This window comes from Sorghum bicolor, chromosome 1 (assembly GCF_000003195.3).
Source record: "Sorghum bicolor cultivar BTx623 chromosome 1, Sorghum_bicolor_NCBIv3, whole genome shotgun sequence".
Classification (NCBI taxonomy): Eukaryota; Viridiplantae; Streptophyta; class Magnoliopsida; order Poales; family Poaceae; genus Sorghum; species Sorghum bicolor.
Genome location: NC_012870.2, coordinates 35,387,404 through 35,402,081, shown reverse-complemented (window position 1 = coordinate 35,402,081; position 14,678 = coordinate 35,387,404). Strand labels below are relative to the sequence as shown.

The following is a 14,678-nucleotide window of genomic DNA, read 5'->3' as shown; positions in this document are numbered from 1 at the left end:
TTTCCTCTCTCTCTCTTTTATCCTTCAAAATAAAAGAGAGTCATGATGCAAAAAGGAGTGACCAAAAATATTTAGAATTAGAATTTCCATCAATTCCACAAACAATTTCCATACACTTGCACAATATCAATCAAGGCGTAAGGCTTGTATCTCCTGGTGGTCCGGTTTTTGACTTCGCACCATATGTGCTGCAAGTATGCCCATCTTTTATACCTACTCAAAAATCCAGATAAAGCTTTTAGAGGTAGGAAGATCATAAGAAGGCATCAATCTTCTATGCCTTGGTAAGGAACCACTTACACATATGAGTGATTTGAGAGAAGCATTCAAGGAATCACAGCCATGTTTTTTATTTCAAAAAGTTACAAAAACCCAAGTGTCTTAAGTAAGAGCAAAGTCAAGAGAACTTGAATCCAGGCTGTTCCATATTTCAATTACCAAAGATTTATGTGGTGAAGCTTGGAATAACCTGTATGCAGGCTCTTTGACAAGGATGATGAACCCATTTGGTCCTAAGTGCCATCACTCGAGGACGAGCAAAGGACCAAGTGTGGGGGAGTTGTTGGCGACGCTTATTATATAAAAATAAATATCTTTTTATAAATAAAAATAAATAGAAAATAGGGCTTTGATCTAATCTTTCCACGAGTTTTGGTATATATGCTATTTTCAGGTATGACACGTGGAAAAGTGCAAAAGATACAAGCAATGCGCAATGCAAGAATTGGTATTTAGAAAAGACGCAAACCAACTCCAATAGAGAAAAGCCCACAAAAGATGAACTGGACCCATCCGTAACCACTAGGAGGATCAGGGCCCAGAGCACAACCGACCACGCAAAGGTGGTGGCCAGAGGGGCCCACCCAGGTTGCGGGCGCAACCAGGTGCGGGCGCAACCCTGGTGGCGGTTCCCCGGCCCCACCTTCTTCTGGCGGTTGCATGGCGACATGCATAGGATGGTTTCACCTACTACTATATTTAGATCCCGTAAACCGTGCTAGTTGAGCTATAAATAGATGGCTCCCCTCTCATTTGTAACACACACATCATTTGGAGTCTAGATTTCCTCACACCTCTCACTTGAATCTTTAGTATTAGACTAGTAGTAGAGCAAGGAAAGAGCTACCAAGGAGAGCTTGTCTCCTAGAAAGAAAGGATCCTCTTGGTATGAATCATAATCAGTCTTCTTCCATGAGCAAGTTCTTGTTATCTTTATATAATTGTACTTATGAACTAGAGTATAGTTATGTCTATATCATGTTCATAGTATATGAACTAGTTCTTAGTTCTTGTGCTATGTTCTTGATATATTCATCCCTGTTCTTCATCGTTCATCTTACTTATATGAATAGAAGTAGAATTAGGGATGAGATGTTCTAGTTGCTCTTAACCTAGCCTGTCAATCCGAAGGGTTGGGGCCTGCGGGGGTTAAGAGTTGTTTCCAAATACGTGAACATGGTGTTCAGGTATGCAGAGATCAGTGGATATGCGGGTATCCCACGGGTAGAGGGGTTAGGTGGCACGGTGGTGACAGCCCTGTCATCCTTCGTATTCCCCCATGTTTGGATATTCGGTAGGAGTCATGTAAAGTCTCTATTTGCTGGCAACCCAGCTATGGGGACCTCCCTATCATCTCAAACCTGATCCTATCTCTAGACATGCTAGTTAGATGACTTACTAACAGTTCTTAGCACAGTTATATACGAACCATGCCTGCTTAGTAGTTATATTATTTTATTCTTTATTTTATCTTTTATCCTTGAGGATGACCGAGATGTGTGTCTACTATCTCCAAATATCATATCTTACCCCTGTTAGATATAAATGCCTTCCTACGGGAATTATAAATACGACACCCATTTACAGGTTGAAATGCTACAATGATAGTTCTGTGCGCTTGTAGAGTTATTCTTATACTGAGCTATCGATTAGCGTACCTAAGTACCTTTACTTAAGATTGTAATCCTTGTGCACTCACCCGGCGCCGGGCCACAGCTTTGCATATCGTATGTAAGGATGGTTAGGAAGGCTAATGTGGCATTACTAATCATCAGTACCAGACTGCACTAACTAGGCCCGCGCTGTAAAGAGCCTTGGGTTATCATTCTGAAGTGATGGTGGTTAGGATATGCCAAGAACGTTTCTAGTGTAAACATTAGGGATGGACTCAAACTCTATCTTTAATGGTTTCGCTAAGAAACGCCAACATTCTTGCAGCACTACCCCTCTTTCACTACCCTTGAGCTCTTGCTCACTCTCCCAACTTTCTATCCTCTTCTCTACTCTTTCTAAGCTCTCCTTCTCTCCCAAATTCTCTCTGGACTGCTGGAGGCCGAGAGCTCGAAGTTTGTCTACTGAAATGGCTTGTGTGTGGTGTGAAGAAGTGAGTGGAGGAAGCCCTTTTATAGAGGAGGAAGTGGCCGAGCGAGCGCCCAAAGGAGGTGGGGTGGCCGCCCATGTTGGTGCTCCTCTTCCGCTGAAAATTTGTGGCTCTAAACCTTGCTTCAATCCTAAGCAAAGCGAGTGGAATTTTGGTGGACTTGGCCGGTGGAAAAGAGAAAGGTTAGTGGAAAGAGTAGGTGGTGATGTGATGTATGCTAGGTGAAGTCTATGACATGTGGAACCCATGGTGGTGGATCCCCATGTAAGAAATATATTACATAAAAATGTAATGGAGGCATTAAAATATTAATAAGCTAAGAATAGATAAACTAAATCAATCTTTTTATGCCACCACAATAAATATTTTTAACAGGTTGTTACACGCCGAAAAATTATTTATATGGGTCGTAGAATTTTTATAATGTAGTACTGTAAGGTAAATATATATATAAACTAAAAAAGTATGTAGGGGTAAATACCGAGTTACCTTCCGGCGAGGGTTCGAAGATTAACGTCCTCCGAACTAGACCTTCCAAATTATTTATTCTGCTGGTGATTCCAGAGTGTGTGATTCTAGTGATTCTTCTAGCTTATCTTGTTCTACCATCTTCACAGAAGAGTTGAGCTCTTGTTTTGGCTTGAATGTGAATTACTATTCTTGATCGTTGATGGTGAATTTGATAGATCCTTTCTTGACATCAATGTGTGCATTGGCGGTGCTCAAAAATGGTCTCCTGAGAATGAGTGACATACTTGAATCTGGATGCATATCCAGTACCACAAAGTCTACTAGCACGAAGAAGTCTCTTATTTTGACTGAAATATTTGCGGCAATGCCCAAAGGATATCGAACTGATTGGTCAGCTAGATGAATACACATTGATGTTGGCTCAAGTGTAGTGTGATTAAGCTTGTAGTAGACAGAAGCGGGCATCACACTGACACTTGCTCCAAGGTCACAAAGTGCATGGTTGAAATGTTGATCTATAATTGTGCATTCGATAGTCGGACATCCTAGATCCTTTTTCTTTTCTAGAAACTTTTTGATTATGGCCGCACTGCATTCATTTGTGAGCATGATCACTTTGGTGGATGGCAGTGGTCTCTTCTTGTTGAGAATGTCTCCGATGTACTTGGCGTATGTAGGGACCTATATGGCATCTAATAGAGGTATATTGATGTATAATTTTTGGAGTACCTCCATGAAGTTACCAAACTGCTCATCTATTTGTTGTGGTCTTCTATTCTGACAAGGAAATAGCAAGTAGTTGGTGTCTTAAAAATCTTGTCTCATCTCATGGTCGTCGACCGGTTCTGGTGGTATGTCTTCAGGAATGTTGTTCTCTTTTTTACCATTATTGGAAGCACTGATGGTATTGCCACTGATCTTTTGGCACCTTTAGGATAGGGAGGATCTTTGGTAGAACTCCCTCTTCTTTTAGTGTTATTGTTTACCTGCTCAGGGTTAGTGGCAATAGGCAATGCAACAACCAACTTTGTTATTCTTGCTTCTATCTTTTTATTATACTCAAGTTGGTCACTAATGGCAGACGAAAAACTATCCATAACATTTATATTTTCCAAGGTTTTATCATTATTAGCAAGCCTAGCTTTAATGTCTAGATTGATTTTGGATTGCTGCATAACTAACTATCTTAAAAAAGGTTGCTTTATAAAATTACCTGAAGTCATACCTTGGCTATTTCGATGTTGTCTCCAAGTTGGTTGATATAGAATTTTCTTGACGGTGGGACTTGAATTTGATTTAGATATTGCTTCAATCGCCCTCTGGTCTTCTTTGTACTTGGCCCTCTGGTCTAGCCAGTGGAGCAAATCATCGATCTTGGTGGACAGTGCATTTACATCTTCTATTTCTTCGCCTTTGTCTTGGGATCAGCTCTGATTATCTCATATCTTATCCATAAGCTCCTTAGCTTTCTCAAGAGTGAGTGATAAGAATGATCCTTCAGCTGTGGCATCTAGGTGCTCACGTGTCTTTTGGTTTAATCCATCATAAAAGCCTTGCATGAGTAACCATTCTTCCATTATATGATGAGAACAATTTTAAATGTATCCTTACAAATGCTCCCATGCTTTTGAAATGGTTTCTGTCTTCTGCTGTTGGAAATTGGTAATCTTTCCTCTTAAGGCATTGGTCTTGCCTATTAGGAAGAATTTTGCTAGAAAGGCCTTGGAACACTGCGTCCATGTGTTGATGTCTTCTTTGTTGGTATAGAACCATTGATTCGCTATTCCCATTAGTGAGAATGGAAAGAGGCAAAGTAGTATGATATCTTGATTAACTCCTTCTATGGCAATGGTGTTTCCAATCTCCATGAAGTCCTACAAATGCATACTTGCGTCTTCATTTGTCTTTCCACTGTATTGGATAGCTTGCACCATGTTGATGAGGCTTGGCTTGTGCTCAAACTCAAGATTTTCTATTCTTAGTATTGGACTAAAGTGGATGTCCTCTAATGTTGGGGCAGAGAACTCGAACAAGGTCTTTTCAGCCATGTCCTCCAATGATCTGGTTTGGATAAAGAATTGAGTGAATTAGATTCAATCCTACTATTATCCTATATAAAAATATAAACATAGAAAAACAAATAGGGGTAAACCTGCCAAGTAGAGGTGACTAGCAAACTACCTGCTCATTTATTAAGTATTTGTTCTCTAAAAGTTTATTCCTTCCCTAGCAATAGTGCCAGACATGCTTGTTGACACTTCTTGTCGGTGAATTTGTATGCGTGCTCCCTTTCCCAGATGGTGATGCAAGAAGACACAAAGATTTATCCTGGTTCGGGCAAGAGAAGGCCCTACGTCCAGCGGAGGGGGGGAGAGTTTGTATTATCTTGCACCTAAGTGCTTGTACAGGGGTGAGTACAAGCGTGGTATGGAAGGAGATGGAGTATAGAAGCTCTACTGCGTATGAGTGCAGTGTTGCGTGATGATCTTTGTTCGCTCCCGGGCCTCCCCTTTTATAGTTCCAAGGAGTAGCCCAGGGTACATGTATAGGTGGCAGAGTAGGGGTCGATAGAGGTATGGCGCGCGGACCTACTCGAGGCCTCTGTACCGGCGTGGTCTCGAGCCGTCCCGTCTTGGTAGCTTGATGATGATTACGCGTGCCCCTGTATTCTGCTATGTGCACCGTCTTGGACTGGTTTATCTGCTGCACGCCTGTACGTCACGGCGGCTGATACGTCGGAGTGGCTGCAGCGTTATTATTCGACGCCCAACCCTTCCCCAGGTAGGAATCATGTCCGGTCGAGGGTCGGACGCCGTACAGCGCCTTGCTATCCAGAGCGTTGACCTTGGATGTTTCGAGGGGATCTTGACTAGACGTTCCATCCCTGCTTCCCACGTCCTGTCATACTCTGGGCTGTTTGGTGGGGAAGGCTGCAAAAAGGAATGAGGGGACGGGTGCATGTTCCCTATCACGCTTCCCATGACTGGCGTGTTAGGTGAGAGCGGGACAGGCGCATTAAATGCCCTAGTTCCTGTGCGCGCGTCAGGCGGCGGGTGGCGTCCTTGCGCTCGACGCCTCCTGGTTCGCTCGAGCTTGTTTCCGTATTCGACAGTAGTCGGTGCTCGAGTCCTGACTGATTCGCTCGACGCCTTTTCTGTCTTCGAGGCTGCGGTCATTGATGACCGTGCGTGTGACTGATCAGAGCGCCAAGTTGAGGGCCTCAACCTACGTACGGACAATCTTGTTATGTACATCAGTTAGGATACCCCTTACTGATACCCTCGACAGTAGCCCTCGAGTCTCCATTTGAGCACTGGCGCTCGAGTGGAGGCTTTATTTTCTAGTTGAATTTTTGTGGGGGCGCGCGAGCGACCCTGCGGGGGTAGCCCCCGAGCCCTTGGAGGAGTTTTTGACTCCTTTGAGGGTTATATTGCCTAATTCGCAGAAACGCTGTCGACACCAGTGGTGGAAGGTTCTGGTTGGCTCGTTTTGCGCAGGGGGTTTCGACGTACTCTCGATAGAGCGAGCGTCATCCACCCCAGATTGAGCTCCTAACGGGTAGTCCAAGCGAGAACCTGTGCCCCTTTTGAGGGGGTCAGTTGTAGCCCGGAGGCGTTCTCATAAAGCGGGGTCGACGTGGTCGGGGATGCTGGTCTCATTCGATAGAGTCCAGTGGCTCGATGCCTCCCGTCGGGGGGGTTCCTCTTGACTGTCTCGACTCTACCTCGGACATCCCCAGCGAGTTCTTCGAGGCGGGCCTCGATTTTTGACCACCTGCTGGGCATCCCTGACTCTGGTGCTCGAGATCGGCTATCGAACCCTTTCGGCGGGTCAGCCTGTGACCTCTCAAGGCTTTTCGTGGGTGCGTTCCTTGGCTTACAAGGGAAGGAAGAGGCCGTGGCAGTTCGTCTTTTTGCCCGTTGGGCGCGCCTTTTCAGGCGGGAGCCGTTGTGACACTGTATCGGCGCGGAATTCGGAGCGCCCCGTCTGTGAGGAGAAAAAGGACCGTTAGGCGGCACATTTATGGGGGGAGTTACCTCATTTATCGGGTCTGTCCGTTCGCAGGTCGCTGCCTATAAATATCTCGTGGCCTTGCCACCGTTCTCCCTTCCACCCTCTGTCTTTAGCCCACTCGCCGTCTTAGCCCTCTCGCCATCTTTCGCGCGCACGCCCCCTCGAGCAGTAGCGAATCCGCCCTCCTTCCGTCCAAGATGCCGGTGAGACTCGTCGCCGCCGACGACTGGCGCCCGTTGTCGATGACGGAACGCCGGTTGCTGGAGCTTGAGAGGGAGGGACTCTTGCGCCACCGCACATCGCTGTCGTCGCCGGAGTGGATCGCGCCACCGGCGGACCATAGGGAGCCCACGCCACCCAAGGGCTACGTGGTTTCGTTCGCCAAGTTCCATCGCCACGGCCTGGGCGCTCCTCCGAGCCGCCTCATGCGGGCGCTCTGCCACCATTACGGGGTGGAGCTTCAGCACTTCTCCCCAAATGCCATTACCGTCGCGGTGGTATTTGCCGCGGTGTGTGAGGGCTATCTGGGGATGATGCCCCACTGGGAGCTGTGGCTCCACCTCTCCAGGGGCGAGCTCTTCAACGCCCCCGCTGGAGCCGCCGGAGTGAGAAAACCCGTGTGGGCCGGGTGCCTGAACTTGGTGCTGAAGACGGGGAAGACGGAGAGGCCACGGGAGTACATCCCGATGGGGTTATCGTCGAACCACGCCGGATGGGACTCCCAGTGGTTCTATCTATGGAACGACGATGGTCTCTTCCCTGCCTACACCAGCCGCCTGATTACGGAGCACCCGGAGAACTGGACGTACGGCGTCGTCCAGGTCCACCAGTCGCGGCTCGACCCCCTTCTTGACGCCTTGAAGAAGTTGCGCGTGGAAGGCCTGACCGCCGCTCACGTCCTCTCGGTCGTCCATCACTAGAGGGTTCTCCCTTTGATGTCTCGGCCGCTGAGGATGGAAGAGATGGGTCCTGGCGTCTCGTCCCGGGACCTCAAGGCGTGCCGGATGTCCAACGAGGCTCTGGCAGACGACGAGGTTGCGGCCCAGGTCCGGGCGGCCATCGCCGGCGATTTCCAGCCGAAGCACGTCAATGGCTTCCCTATGAGGCCTGACGAGGGCTCGATTGACCCGGTACGTTCTTTCCTTGTACACGGCTTCAATTCTGGATTTCTTTCGACCCCCTTTTAAGCTTGTCCTTGTTCTGGCAGGGACAGATCGATGTCCGGTCCTCGAGGCCTCCAGTGAAGGAGGACGAGGTCGAGCGTGACAAGCGGCGCCAGTCCGCGGAGAAACAAAAGTCCGCCAAGGACTCTGAGAAGAAAGGGAAGAAGAAGAAGAACCTCAACCGCCAAGCGCTAGAGGCGCGTCAAGCCAAGTCCAGGCAGAGGGGGGAGCCTGAGGAAGAATCCCCCAGTGAGGATGACGGTGGAGACGGTGATGACGATAGCGATGACTCCGAGGGGATGGCGTCTCGTCTCGACCGGATCCTCGAGGGTCCATCTCGAGGTGATGTTGACGCCCCGCGGGCGGGAGCGTCAAAGGAGGGGCCAGGTGGATCTCACCGCGCCCGCGCTGACACACCTCCCGCGCCTGCGCAAAGTCGGGCCGTCTCACACCACCGACCTCCCCCCGCACCAAAGGCAGGTGGCCGGGCTAAGCCCTAGGCGACGGGGCGGTTGACCCGTGGCCGCGCTGCGGCCTTCGAAAAGGGGGACGCTGGCCGCAGGAGTGCTAGCCCCGGCACTCGCCCGGTAGGAGATGCTGGACCGAGGCCCACGCCTGCCTGTGAGGGGCCTGAAGCCTCAACGCAAGGTGGTTCGAGGCCCACTGGTCGAGGTACCGGCAGGCGAGCCGTTCTCCCTCTGGGGTAAGTTCTTCGACGTTGTGATTCTCATCCTTCTGTTTCCTTGTGTTTTCTAGTATATCGGTCTTCCTCAGGTTGAAGCGGACGCTTGATGTTGACGGTCCTTAAGTATCAAATTTAATTATCAAATAAATAAAGAAAAGGATCTAAATGAAAACATCTAGACTTAGGGTTTTATCTGACAGAATTCCATGAGTTTTGGTGTTTGTCTATTTCTGCAGGGGGTTATCAGGAAATATGGAAGAAAGGCCCACACGTCGGGATTACATAGAGATATTAACGTGCAGCGCAATTATCTTACATCTAGAAGACTCCAGAAGCCACGAGACCGAAGCGGAGGCGAAACGAGGCCAGAGGCAGGGTGCCCGCCCTCCTGCCCTGGGCGCCCGCCGCCTCTGGGAGTCCAATCAGGACTCTGCTTCGTGGGAGATCTCCACCGACCCAAAGGATGAATCTAAACCATACAATCTATGTCGGTTTGATCCAACGGCCCATATTCACTTGAAGGGACTATAAAACCAGACCCCCTGGCCCCTGGAGGAGAGAGCCTCTCAACCCTAATTCATTGTTCTTCAAGGGAGAAGAAGCCTCTGATCAAGATTAGAGCCACCACATCAATTAGATATCTAGATTAGCATAGCTACATAGGATTAGAACTAGAAGGAGTCAATCTTCGATTGGTTTCCGGATCTGTCAGGAGGATTCTTGGTAATTCTCTAATTGTGCTTCTAATTACTTTCTAATTATCTTTGTTCTTCAATATTATGAATATGACTTTATTCTACTTCAATATATTGCTTATGACTTTGCTCTACTTGCTTATATTCAAGATTATATTGTTCTTAGTTTATCATAGTTATGTACTTGGCTTAGTTAGATTGGATCTATATACATGCATAGGATCGTATAGCGTTTATCCATCGGATCCATGGGTAAATGATAGATATTGTGTAGGCGTGGTGCTTATACCGTATTTATCTGTAATTGTACCCAATATGCCAGATCGTGGGGTGGTTCGTGATAGTGACAACTTCATTGATTCTTATATAGTCCCCCTCTCGTGTATTGGGCTGGTAGAGCAACATTATTACAGGGGAGTGATTGCTATGTTTCTCATATTCCTTGCTAATATCACTATGCATGGGCGTAGTCTTGTCTCACAATGATTGCTAAGTATGCTTGCACTAACTATGATATGCTAGACTATATAGTTAAGAATAACTTAGGGAATATTCTTGTAGTTCGTTCTAATACCATGCTAATGACTTTCTAGAGTATCTAATTGAGGTGCTTATCATATTTATTATGTGGCTAGATCAGATTAGTTATCCTTGTTACTATTATTATTTCATATATCTTTTATGTGACACTTATCCCTGTATGAAGAGTTAGATATAATGTTCTCAATTATACATGCAATGATCGATGCTCAATCTCATATTCTATTCTGTAATCAATATTGATGATTGTTAATCCCTTCCCAGTGGTAAAAATATAAATAACGATACCTAGAATACTTCCCGGTTAAAATGCTACATCGGTATTAATCTGTGTGCTTGCAGATCCCATTCATTATTTATTTAGAAGAGCAATTGCATATTTCAATACCGCGTCTCTCATGTCATGCTGGGGATGACAACTTGGCTTAAGTGGTGTCAGGGATAGGTTTGGCATTTTTGGCACCGTTACTAGTTTTATAGAACTTAGTCTACTTTTGGTAATGATGCTAAGAATACTCAACACTTGAGCAGGCCCAGCCTTCAATGGCGAAAAGGCTCAGGGCGGGAGCAGCCTCCAAGGATTCAGGTTAGTTGTTTATTCCTGTTGTTACGGGAGTTATGTCATTCTCGTGACGGCCGACTTTAGCTTTTTGTGCGTTTTACAGGCTCCTCCGAACCTCGACCACCGACCGGCGCCGAGAAAGCCCCACCCCGTCCTCTGGCGGGCGAGTCTGCCCCCTTGTCGCCAAAGCGGGTTGAGGCACCTCACCCCCAGGGGCAGGAGGGAGCCCCCGAGCCCCCCGGCTCTAGGGTCGAGGGGGACCCTATCACCATAAGTGACGGGTCTGGCGGTGATGGGACTTCGAGGGATGTCCGTCCTATGGACGAGGAGGCCCAGACCTCTCATGTCGTGGGGCGGACGTCTTGGCCCGCCGGGCTTCGCTCCATCGAGGAGCAGAGGAAGAAAGAGGAGGAGGACCGTGAGCATGAGGCGCGGCGGCAGCAGCGGGAGGAACAACAGATGCCGCCGGCGGGAGGAGAGGCGGGGCAGCCGTCAGTAGGTCCCCAGCTCGAGGGGACGCTGGAGCGGGACCGTCGCCAGGAACCGCAGGGGCCCTAGGAGCAGCAGCAGCAGAGGGGCCAATAGTCGGAGGAACCGCTCGAGCCTCCTCCCCACAGTCCGCTCCAACCGATACTACCGGCGCCGCAAGAGCCCGGGAACCAGGAGGAGGATCTGCCAGTTTTCGGCCCTCCGACCCCGGCGTGGCTCCGTCCAGGGGCGCCTGCCTCGATCCCAGCAGAGTCGGGGCGGGTGGACGGCGTGGTGGCTCTTGCCTGCATGATGCGCACCTCCGTCGACCCCGAGTCCGAGATCAGGAGGACGATATAGGGCATGGACGGAATCGCCCCGGGATTCCTCCAGGAGCGTCGGTCGTGGGAGGACCGCATTCCCACCGAGGAGGACAAGATCGGGACATCGGGTGGAGGTAGTGAAAATGACACCTGGAAGACGGTGAACGACGACGGGCGGTTCCCCTCCCTCATCGACTTGTTCCTGCGCCATGGGGGGTCCCTTGAGACCGTCGAGGAGCTCATCCACGGCGTCAAGGCGTGGGCCGACCAGGAGATGGAGAACTGGTGCCCTGATCGGATCCGCATCTGGGCTTCCACCGATCCGTCTGAGCCCAACATTTTTCTGGACGATCGGAAGGAAGCCGAGAAGTGGGAGCATGTCGAGGAGCTCCGCCTCTGGATGAAGCACACGGTGGGGCTCCTGTCGGGTGTTGTAAACAACGGACTCGGGCCGGCCTACTTTGTAAGTCTCATAGTCCTCTAATCTTCATGGAACGTTCGGTTTTGAGTTCTAACTGCTCGGTCACCGGTTCGTAGGACCTGAAAGAAACCTCCCGTATTAAGTCAAGCTTCATCCATGCCATGAGAGGCAGCTGGGAGAAGCTCCCCATCCTCATGGACCAACTCCTGGAGTCGTAGGAGAAACTCCTCAAGGCTTATAAAGAGCTCTTGGTGCTCGAGGAGGAGAAGAAGGAGAGGGAGGCTGCCCTGGTCGTGGCCCGAGAGGCCTCAAGGAAGGTGGTGGAAGAGGCTGTGCTGCTGAGGGAGCGGGCTCTGACGGTCGAGGAGGCTGCGTCCAAAGCCCAAGAGGACGCTGTTGGGTATTTTAAACGCAAACAGAAAAATCCGCAAGCGCACGGATACCGATGTAGCCTTCACCCGGGAGTATTCCAGAGTATCGATTTTCCACAGGGAACGTGAGTGTACTAATTAAGAATCAAGATCGCCCAAGGATAACTATATAATTATTTTTGGTGAGAAGAGAGGAAGTTTCCTGAGAGTTCTCTAGTTGATCTAAGAATCAAGAATTACTTCAAGATTATCTATTTTGGGACATCAGAACACTAACCACAGAAAGAGATGAGAAGGGGGCTAGGAAGCTCCGACTACGGTCCTACAAACACCGATCCGAATGAGGTGGAATACGTCGACCGTTAGGGCTGTCACTACCCTAAGGCTACCACAACAATCCGCAGGATTGGGTGCAATTCCAGGTAATTGCAAGACTAAACACCACGTCTAATCTATTAATTACTACTCTAATGTTTCAAAGATTAGAGCACTTGATGCAAGCGGGAATCCAATAAATAACTTGAATGTAAATAAAAGTAATTAGAGAACTCAGGAGTTATGAATTGAAGAACCTGGAGAACGACGAAGAACGAACCAGTTGCCGCAAGAGTACAATGTTGAGGAAGATCCGACAGATCCGGCTCCTCCTCCGCTCTCCTCTTCTCTCTCCCTATTTTCTAGATTACAACTAGAACTAACTAGAACTAGAACTAGAGGAACTAGAACTAGAACTAGATGAACTAGAGGTAGAACTTGAAGAACTAGAGGGATCCTCTCTACTTGGATGAAGAATTGAAACCCTAACTTTGATTCTGTAGAAGAGGTATGATCTCCAGGGGCCAGGGGGGTCTGGTTTTATAGTCCCTTCAAGTGAATCTGGGCCGTCGGATCAAACCGATATTGATCGCACGGTTTTCCTTGATCCTTTAGGTCGGTGGAGCATAATACGCGAAACGGGTCCGAATTGGACACTGTAGCTGGGCGGGCGCCCAGGAGAGTTGGGCGGGCGCCCTACCTCCGAGCCCGATCGGCCTCCCGTTCGTTCCCGTGGCTTCTGGAGTCTTCTAGATGGTAGAAAATTGTGCGGTACGTTAATAACTCTATGTAAACCCGACGTGTGGGCCTTTCTTTCGTATTTCCTGATAACCCCCTGCAGAAATAGACAAACACCAAAACTTGTGGAATTCTATCAGATAAAACCCTAAGTCTAGGTGTTGGTTGCATTTGGATCCTTTTCTATGATTAGTTGATGGTTAATTGTGAGCATTAAGGACCGTCAACAAGCTTCCCCAAGCTTAACCTTTGCTCGTCCCTGAGCAAAGATGAACTCAAGAGTTTCTGCAGTGGTTTCATAACTTAAAGATACACATGCGTTTAAACAAGATCTCATCTCTGGTTAGAGTAAACTGTTAAGACTTAAAACTTACTCATTTACCTTTCACCATGGGACTTGTAACCGTCACTTCTGTCTTGAGTAGTTAAAAGATAGAACAGTCTATTCAAGCATCATGTCTCTTGTTCTTCGATTAACTATAGCTCTGGAGTTTTTGTAGATTTTCAAATAAAACTCAGAGATTCCTTGTATGACTCTCTCAAGTCTCTCTTTTGTGGTATTTCTGGATCCTTACCAAGGTAGTAATGGTATATGCCTCCTCTCAAAGTATGTGGTATTTGTGGTATAAGGCATAGTGACATTGCCTTCTCTCTCATCCTACTCTAATAAGGCTTTAATATCTAGAGCTCATAGGTGGGAGACAGCTAATACATACTTACAAGACATTTATTGCATAGTCAAGCCATGGATCCAGAAGAACAAGTCAATAAGTCAAATCAAGATGTGCATGTGTGGCGAATGAATGGTGTATGGTGATGATGGTGATAACAATGGTGAAAGTCTAATTCTACTTGTGCGCTTTTGAGGGGATACATACCTTTCTTGCTCTTTTAAAACTTTTTGAGGAGAATGAGATGCTCTATATTTTCTTTTTCTTTTCTCTCAGGTGGGTATCTTGTACCCCTAATTCTACTGTCGGACACTTGTCCATTTTTACCTCTCGTCTCACTTTTTTTTTCTTTTGAGGTTCCGGGCACTTGCCCCTTTTTATTTCCTCATATTCTTTCTTTTTTTCTCTCTCTTTTTTTAGAGCACTCATCTCTTGAAATAATATAGCAAGTGGTAGTAACAAGATAACTTGAGCATTTATTTCACAGGGGAAAAACATAAATATTTTTGGCTATTCTCTCCCAGATTAGGAGTAGAATATTTTTGGGTGGTTCTGGAGATGGAAATGGATGGATATATGTGGATGCGTACTTCCGGAGTAGAAGCAACATGTGTGAGTGAACGTGCAAGTGAATCTTGACTTAACCACATGACAAGCTTCTAAGGGTCTACACAGCTTGACTACACTCAATGCTCATAAGCAGTAAAAAGTAAATGTGTGGCTCAAAGTCTAGCAAGCATGTATATATGGCTGTGGTAGGAATTTAAACTCTCATCATACAAGAACTCATCATATGATATTTTAAAGATTTTCAAAGATAAAATTCTCCAGAATTCTAGCATCTCTGGGAACAGATAAACA

The 14,678-nt window shown here is 47.6% G+C and overlaps 1 protein-coding gene across 1 annotated transcript; it reads left to right on the top strand.

The window, feature by feature from the left end:
• Positions 7,870–11,068, top strand: LOC110431868 (atherin-like). Its single transcript, XM_021451591.1, has 3 exons — positions 7,870–7,995; positions 10,480–10,534; positions 10,614–11,068. Exons 1-3 carry the CDS (start codon positions 7,870–7,872, stop codon positions 11,066–11,068), a joined length of 636 nt encoding a protein of 211 aa, XP_021307266.1.